This window comes from Mastomys coucha, unplaced genomic scaffold (genome assembly GCF_008632895.1).
Source record: "Mastomys coucha isolate ucsf_1 unplaced genomic scaffold, UCSF_Mcou_1 pScaffold21, whole genome shotgun sequence".
Taxonomy (NCBI): domain Eukaryota; kingdom Metazoa; phylum Chordata; class Mammalia; order Rodentia; family Muridae; genus Mastomys; species Mastomys coucha.
Genome location: NW_022196904.1, coordinates 140,932,911 through 140,941,886, shown reverse-complemented (window position 1 = coordinate 140,941,886; position 8,976 = coordinate 140,932,911). Strand labels below are relative to the sequence as shown.

Below are 8,976 nucleotides of genomic sequence, written 5' to 3'. Positions count from 1 at the left end.
GCTTCGTTCTCATTTTATACGATTGTGATTAATAGAGTCCAAGAAATCATTCCAATTTTCTTGTATTAGTTAAGACTTACTTTATGCCAGGCGGTGGTGGCGCACGCCTTTAATCCCAGCACTTGGGAGGCAGAGGCAGGTGGATTTCTGAGTTCGAGGCCAGCCTGGTCTACAAAGTGAGTTCCAGGACAGCCAGGGCTACACAGAGAAACCCTGTCTCAAAGAAAACCAAAGGAAAAAAAAAGACTTACTTTATTTTGTAAAATGTGATCTATTTGAATGAAAGTCCAGGGAATTTGGAGTTTATTGTCTTACGTTGGACCAGAATATTCTTTAGGCCTCTTTTTAGGTCCGTTTGAGATATGATGTGTTTATGTTGATTTTTTTCTGGGTGGCCTGTCAATTGTTAAGAGTTAGGTATTGATGTCACATAGTTTCATAGTGTTGAGCTCAACCTGTGCCTTTCTTTATTTTCTGGATCATTTATTTCATGAAACTGGCACCAATGGCCAGTCTCATCTGTTAATTTTGATGTCCTTTGCTTGACTTTGACTTGAAGGACATCAGCCAGGTGCAAGTGTACACAGTCTTCTTCCTGTCATCTCCTAAATCACCTCTGATCTTGGCAAATTATGCCTGAGTGGAATGATGTCACAAGCCATCCACACAGCAAGTAACAGTTCATGGTCAATTTAACCTGGGATAATCTCTCATCTCCAATCCACTCATGGTCAGTTTAACATGGAATAATCTCTCATCTCCAATCCACTTCTTTAGACTCAATTAAAAATTATCTTTGAGTTGTACTCGTTATTTTTTATTTTGCCTTCCTATTTTCTCCATTTTGTCTATAACTAAGTTAAGCTGGGTTTTCTACCATGTGTCTGATCTGTACCTCTGCACCCATTTTCCTTGAATGACACCATGAGAAGAAAAACAAAATTAGTTCCAGCATAAAATATGTATATAAGAGAGAAGAAGACACTCAGATCCCAGGACTCTGTCACCAGTGTGAGTCAGGATCATCTCCCTAAAGATCCATCAGAATGGTCGTCTGTGCCCCACCTACACTCGTGAAGCTGGCTTCACAGAGACTGGTGAGGGATGAAGTATTGAACCTCTCTGCTCTGGAGTACCTACCAAGGGAGTTCTTCCCACCTCTGTTCAAGGAGGCCAACCCTCAAAGAAAAGCAGAGATGATTAAGATCCTGGTGGAATACTGGCCCTACTCTTGCCTTCATGTTGGGTTACTGATTAATAAACCCAACTTTCAGACCTTCCAGGCTATACTGGATGGAGTAGACACATGACTAAAATGGAAGTATCGCCCTAGGATGTGCAGGCTTCAAGTGGTTCCCTTAAATGAATACCATGCTTCCTCGGATATGCAGGATGGAAGAAAGGATAAACTCCAAACACAGTTGTTGCAGTGGGCAAAGGAGAGAAAGGATTTCCTGCATCTGTGCTGTGAGAAGTTGGAGATTGGAGCAATAAAAGTGTCAAGGTCAGGAATGGGTTAAAATTTTTACAGCCAGAGTTCACCAAGGAGTTAGAACTGAATACAGTGGGGAATCTGTCCAAACTGGCAAAATTTGTACCTCACACTAGCAAGATGAGACATCTTTAGAAACTCATGCTAATACGCATCTTTGGAACAAGGACTTTCACACAAGAGGAGAAGTGGAACACCACTAAGATCATTTCTTTGTTCCCCAAACTCAGCTGTCTCCAGCATCTCACTATTGATGATGTATGTGTATTTTCTCACAGCCCACATGAAAGAGTTACTCAGGTGTCTGGAAGCTCCATTGGTGTCCCTCGAGATCACCCTGTGCCAGCTCTTTCAGTCAGATTTGGAGTCATTTGCCCAGGATTGGAACTAGAATCAGGTTAAATTAAACATCTGTGCTCGAGAGGCACCACTTTAACTTACTCAGATGTCAAGCCTCTAAGAGATTTCTTAAAGAATGTTGCAGATAATATACAGACTCTAAACTTGGAAAACTGTAGGATGAGAGACTCTTATCTCAGTATCCTTTTGCCTGCCCTTATCAAATGCCCCCAGCTCACTAGCATCAATTTGTATGACAACAACATCTCCAAGGATGCCTTGGAGGACTTTCTGTGCCACACTACCAGTCTGAGCCAGTTGACCATAGAAATGTATCTTGCTCCATTAGAGGTCTATAATGAGTCTAATTATGTTGAAGTAGACATATTTTCTCAGCTTTGTGCTGAACTCATGGACAAACTCATGGGTGTAAGGCAGCCCAATTCCGTCTCCTTTGTGATGTGTTGGAGCGGCTATACCACACTAGGCCCAAACAGTTCCATGTGTAAGAGGTTTAATTGAGAGGGAGTAGGGGTAGTGGCGTGGAAAGAGAAGAGAGAGAGAGAGACAGAGAGAGAGAGAGAGAGAGAGAGAGAGAGAGAGAGAGAGAGAGAGAGAGAGAGAGAGAGAGAGATGGAGGAATGTTCCCGTGTATATATATGGGTTGTGACGTAGCAGGCACAGGTAAAGGTGGGAGGTGAGCCCAACGGATTCTGGGAATATGGTGGCTGTTGCCTTGGCAACAGGTCTGTGGACCCGCCCATGTATCACCACAGGCTCTGGATGTCGTGATGCTAATACTTTGGTTCTTATCCCTGTTATGACTGTGATGTACCACTATTTATATGAAGATGACAATGTCAGGCATTGTTACAGGAATATTCCTTCTGGATACTAAGAAATTCCTAGGGACTGGTCTCTCACCCAGAGGACCCAAAACACATGGTTTTGGACATTTCTTAATGTGATGAAACAATGGTCCAAACTCCTGTCAGGACCGACTCTTTGTTGGGTCTCTCCCTTCTGCCTTAGCAGTGAGACATCGGAGCTTGCGACCAGAGACTCAACTCATGCCTGCTGTGACTGAAACAAAGGCTCACTACTCTGAGTTCCACCTTCGAGAATTCCAGAGGAAACAATGCCTGCTGGCTGGCATGTCTGCAGCCTGAGGACATCTGTTGTTGACCTCCTCCCCCACGGTGGACTGCGCCTCCGGCCACTCCTCGGAGTCGAGACCTGCTGGACGCCCTAAGCCTCCACCTTCAGCCCAGCAGCCCGGCTTCCCTCTGACTTCCCCTTTGACTTTTTCTGACTCCTCCCGCATTGCTTGTGTTATTCAAATGTCATTATAACCTAGAGATTCAGTTTTGCTTTCTTGTATATAAATGCTGAACCCCAAAAGTAAAGGCGAGCCTCGATTAGAAACCCTCAACTAGGCTTCGTGTCCTTTTGTTCTCGAACTCTGTGTTTCAGGTCTCCTTTCTTCCTTCGGTCGAGCCAGAACCCGGTTCGTGAAACTGTGAGATAGTTTCAACTCTTCACTGACTTTTTCCTATCTATGAAATTATGGTCAGATCCTGAAAACCTGATATTCTCTCTATGATGTGCTTCTCAGTCATTAGTTGGTCCTCAAGATCATAGACAGAACAGTTCTTTGACTGTACACAATAATGTCTAACCTTGTTTCACATGACCTCTCAATGTGCAGAGAAGCTATTCTGACATTCCCTGTTCTGCATCTGCCTGGTGGGTGGGTCATGTGTAAAGTCTTCAAAGTGGCTATGACTGTGAAGCCAAATCTTGAGGAAGGGAGTTTTCATGAATGAGCACCAGATTGCAATCCAGGGTAGCCAGGCTAGTGGGAGCTGTCTGGGCTTCAAAGATGGAAAACAATGAAGAACAAAGGAGTGAGGCATCAGCCACCTTTTTTATTTTTATTTTTTATTTTTTGGTTTTTCGAGACAGGGTTTCTCTGCGTAGCCCTGGCTGTCCTGGAACTCATTCTGTAGACCAGGGTGGACTTGAACTCAGAAATCCACCTGCCTCTGCCTCCCAAGTTCTGGGATTAAAGGCGTGCGTCACCACTGCCCAGCATCAGCCACCTTTTTAAATTCTTTTCCTTTCTAATGATTCATTGTAGCTTAGACTGGCCTTGAATGCTTCATCCTCTTTCCTCTACTTAGCTTAATGAGGTTGCTGACAGATAACCTCCAAGGCCAGCTTGTAGACCACTTGACTGTGAGGCTCTGTTTGTTCTTCAGGGCTCCCAACCTCTGAATGGCCTCTTGCATATTAAGGACTCCAGTAGTCTCTGTCCTCTCTAAAAGAATTGTCAGTTTCTAGGAACTGCTTAATAGACGTGCCTGAGTCTATTACCCTTGCATCTATATATATAATCAGGTATCATTAAAGAATGCACCAAACCTTTTGGTCTTTTTTTTTTCTCTGTTAGGTTGATTTAAAATATATAGTTAGTTAATAAACCTTTGGGTAAGAGCACTGACTGCTCTTCCGAAGGTCCTGATTTCAAATTCCAGCAACCACATGGTGGCTCATAGCACTCGTATGAGATCTGACGCCCTCTTCTGGTGCACCTGAAGTCAGCCACAGTGTACTTATGTATAATAATAAAATAAATCTTTTAAAAAATATGTATATAAAACCCATTCTTTTTTTTTTTTTTTTACATTTTCATGTTTATTTCATAGGACAATAATATATTTAGCCAGCCTCTAAAAGACCTCAAAATTAATCATTCTATCATTTATTTAAAATGTTAGTAAGTAGTTTCTTTTGGGAGACAAACAATCTCTTAGGATCTAAAATGATCCAAAATACAATTTACATATAACAATAAATGGTAGCACAGAATAAACTTTCTAGTTTCAAAAGGGAGGAACATTGAGAAACTGACAGACAAAAGGTCAAAAGTAGATTAAACTCAGCAAGTCACAGACAAAATCCTTCTAATCAGGCACACTGATGTAGACATATCACAGCAGCATGAGATAGGTTGGTCACATTGAATCTACAATTAAATGAAAAGAATGGATGCTGGTGAAACATTCACTTCCTCCTTTATATTCCAAGGAGAACCCAGCCTACATCATGAGCTGCCTATATTCAAAGTTGTTTTTCCCTTCTCACTTAAGTAAAACCCATTCTTAATGACCCGTGAATGCTTTATTTAATGTCAGAATTATGACATTTTCCTCCCCATCAGTGATCTGGAGCAGAAGCCAAGGACAAAACTGATTTAGTGGCGTACATTAAGTACAGGCATGTGTCTTTATGTTTATATCTCAGTGTTTATATATATCTCAGTGTTCTTGGTAGAGTCATCCAATCCAAAGTCAATTGACAGTGATATGTGACATTTTCTCCTTGCCCAGTCCTTAGCTGGGCTGTTCCTGTTTTCCAAGTCCTTACAGACCTGTCCTGTTTTCAGCTGAAACAAGACCCCTTAAAAGGTTCCTTGTTTACAAGAGTAGAATTGTCTTCTCTACATGAGGTACAGGTGTCCATAAAGAAGAAACCATTTTTCTTTAACCTGAATGATTTCTCAGGACATCTGATGCAGATTTTTATGTGAGAAATCAAATATCAATGATTCAACTCAGGAAAGACTCATTTGAAAATTTGTGGAACCAAATGACTCAACATTATGGTGTTGTTGATATTTCTCCCTTCCCAACTTCTGTCCCAACTTCCCAACAGTTCAGGGTCTGGGGAATTCTAGTGTCCTTCAGTGTATCATTCTTTGGGACATATATTTGTGGATGTAGTCTAGTTCAAAGCACTGTACCCCTTAAGTTGTTTCTGTGTTGGACATTGCATAGGTTTGTGTTTTAATAGAAAAATAAAGTATTTTATGAGAAACAAGCATATTTATATGACCATTGACCCTTTAAGACTTGAGACACAAATCAACACTTTTGGCATTTTTTCATCAATCAGTAATAAATAAAACTTTTTTTTTTTTTTCGAGACAGGGTTTTTCTGTATAGCCCTGGCTGTCCTGGAACTCACTCTGTAGACCAGGCTGGCCTCGAACTCAGAAATCCACCTGCCTCTGCCTCCCAAGTGCTGGGATCAAAGGCGTGCGCGAACACCTCCTGGCAAATTAAACTATTAAGTAGCAATAGTGGGCAGGAGAGAAAACAAATCTTAGTTGCCGAGGGGAAGAGGGATTCAAAACCACTTTGTGTATTTTGTAGAGAAGCCCTGATGGCAGTGACAATACCAGGAATCAACCTAGCCTCCCGCCCGCCCCCCAAATCGTGGTGGGTGGTGGTTGTACTCTAGTGGGCCCCAAGGTTGCCCAAGATGTGGCATTGGTTACTCCAGGAAATCCATCGTCCAGTCGAGGGGGCAGAGAGAGAAGAGACCTTATGAAAGGTAGAGGGGCAGCCAGGCCTTTCTTGAGCAGGGCAGGGTACATCTTTGGCCCACAGTTCCCGGAGCAGGAGCTTCAAGGGAACCTTGGGGCCTGGATAGGGCTCTCCCTCGCACCAGAAGTATTCGGCCAGTGGTGTCTCCAGGTGCCACACTTCTCGGGGAAGGTCACAGGCAGAGCCGGAAACCTCCTTGGGTCTGTTGGGCTCCACCACACTAGGTAATGGTGGCAGTCCCGGCAGTCCTCTGGGTCGTAGGGTGGGGCCAGATATCCAGGAAGGCATCTGGTCTGCCCACTGCACCAATCTGGTGTAGGTTGTCCCGGCGTGGAGTGAGCACGCAGGGCCCACAAGCCTTGGTGTACTTGTCCCGGGGTTGCAGCAGCCCGGTCCATGGGCTGCAGCGGGGGCTCGAACGATGCCAGGCCAGGTGTCCAGCTTGTCTGTGCAGCTAATGCGGACCGTGCCGCACAGCACCTTGAGCTTATGGTGGTAGTCCGGCAGTGGGATGCACGTGCTGCTCTTGAGCCAGAACGCGCCCAGGCTGAAGCCCTCAGTCTCCTAGAGGTGCATGTAGGGGACCGGTGGGAAGGTGCAATACCCAAGACATAGGATAACAACGGAGAGAATGTAACGTATAAAGAGAATAATTTATTAGTGCAAGACGTTAAAACCTTCATTCACGTTGTGCAGGGAAAGTCAACTCATATATAGAACAATGGGATAGGAAACTATTTTCCTTCTTATCCTGGAAAACCACATTTGTATTTGTAATCAATGTGCCTGGAAATAAACAGAAAGTAGAAGAAGAAAGGTGAAGAGAGTCAAGCTGCTCAGGGAGAAAAGATGTTAATAAGCTAAGAATCCATGGAGGGTACTGCAAAAAGACAGAAGGGAAAATGGAAAGTGTGCTTGGGGAAATAACAGCAAGTAATGTGTTTTAGTGGAAACTCATTCCAAATTCAGCTGAATATACTCTGAATGGACTCAACAGTATGGCTCAAGTCCCTAGCTCTCTGTGAATTCTGAGATCAGGAGGGGACAGACTGGGTCACAGCTCCTCCTGGTGTAAAATCCTGTAATGATTTAGAATTGTAGCCTCTAGCTCCTTCCAATGGGATAACCAAGGGCAGAAGTGTGTCTGAAGTATTGGAAGAAGGAGATTTGAGGCTTCTGGTAGAGCCAGCAATGTTGGCAGAGACATGCATCATTCTAATACTTTGCTTTTAAGAAAGTTGTTTCTAGCATCCTTCCTCCCATCTGAGGGATTTTCATTTCCTAACAATTCCCATAGTATTCAATAGAGACAATATCCATTTATTATAGATGATAGATTCAGCACAATGCCCAGTAGATTGACAATAGAGAGAGCTTTAAATCCTTTTGTAGGGCCATGCTTGTCCTTACTACGATGCCATGGGAGTGTTGCATCTAGGGGGAAACTCTAGAAGGAGGTAACTACCCCAGGCACTGTTTATAACTGAACTCAGATCAGCAGTGCATTCCTGAACCAATGTATCACTGATGTCCTGTGCTTCCCCCATCCATGTATTCCCCAGAGAATGTCATGTCAACTTCATTTATGACTTTCTGAGAGTGTAAAGCAAAATGAACTTACCAATACATTTGCTACTCTTAGTCCGTCTCCATAGGTTATCTGGTTTACACATTTCTGCACTTCCCATTTTGCTTCAACAGCTTCTGGAGGCACATCATATTTTTCAAGTTCCCTTTTCAGTTCTTCTTCACTCTGTAGTACAAAAGTCATGCTTTCATGCATAACAGCTTCACAGACTTTCCTAATATTTGCTGGAAAGTGTAAAGTGAAAGAAAAAGAGTGTGGTTAACAAAATTACATTTTTTTGTTTTATTTTTAATTCTTTTTTTCATGAACCTCTTTGACTTGAGATTGCAGACTGGACAGTATATGAAGGATATAGTGCCCTACTTCAGTGACTGTGCTGATGCAAGAGTGTGAGAATTCCTCAAGATGACACAGCAAGAAACTGAAGAAAACTATTGTTGGCTTTCTTTGTTTCTGTAATTTAGTCCACATCCCTGACTCCTAAAGCTTGCTGAAATTTTCTTTTCTAGCATTAAAAGTTTGAGGTGGGAGTGAGACATCAACCCACCCACAAAACCTTCAACCAAACATTTGTCCTGCCTACAAGATACACAAGGTTAAAAAGGGAATAGAGATTGAGGGAATGGTTTCAATGACTGGCCCAACTCGAGATCCATGCAATATGGAAACATGTAATATAGAAACATCCGAACCCAGTTCTCCTACCACAACAACCCCTGAATACCCTAACACATCTGAAGATCAGGATTCTGACCTAAATTCACATCTCATGAAGATGATAGAAGCCTTTAAGGAAGATATATATATATATATATATCTTATATATTATATAAGATATACAGGAAATCTACAGAAATATACAGATATACTGTATTTCTTTTTCCTTAAAGAAATACAGGAAAACAGCTAGTCTAAGGAGAAATTAAAGCTTTAAACCTGTGTCGACTAAGAAGAAAAGTTATGGGCCTAAGAATCTATCACAAACTGGCCACATAGGCCTGAGAAAGAGCAAACAAGTTGTTAGATATCATAAGAGCTGGCAGGTCAAGAAGACATAAAACTATAAACATAGAAGAAAACATGTCTAGGCAAACCCTGACTAAGACAGTATATTCTCTTGTTTTGGGGTGAGATGGTCTATAGATATCTGTTAAATATATTTGGCT

At 42.5% G+C, this 8,976-nt stretch overlaps 1 protein-coding gene and 1 pseudogene across 1 annotated transcript; one reads left to right on the top strand and one right to left on the bottom strand.

The window, feature by feature from the left end:
- Positions 1-1,046: 1,046 nt before the first annotated feature.
- On the top strand, positions 1,047-2,680 carry LOC116101405 (annotated as a pseudogene).
- A 3,452-nt stretch (positions 2,681-6,132) lies between these two features.
- Positions 6,133-7,993, bottom strand: Ado (2-aminoethanethiol dioxygenase). The gene is given in 6 exon segments (XM_031384981.1): positions 6,133-6,444; positions 6,447-6,496; positions 6,499-6,614; positions 6,616-6,657; positions 6,659-6,822; positions 7,844-7,993. Coding segments are annotated over 6 exon segments (834 nt in total).
- Positions 7,994-8,976: the final 983 nt, after the last annotated feature.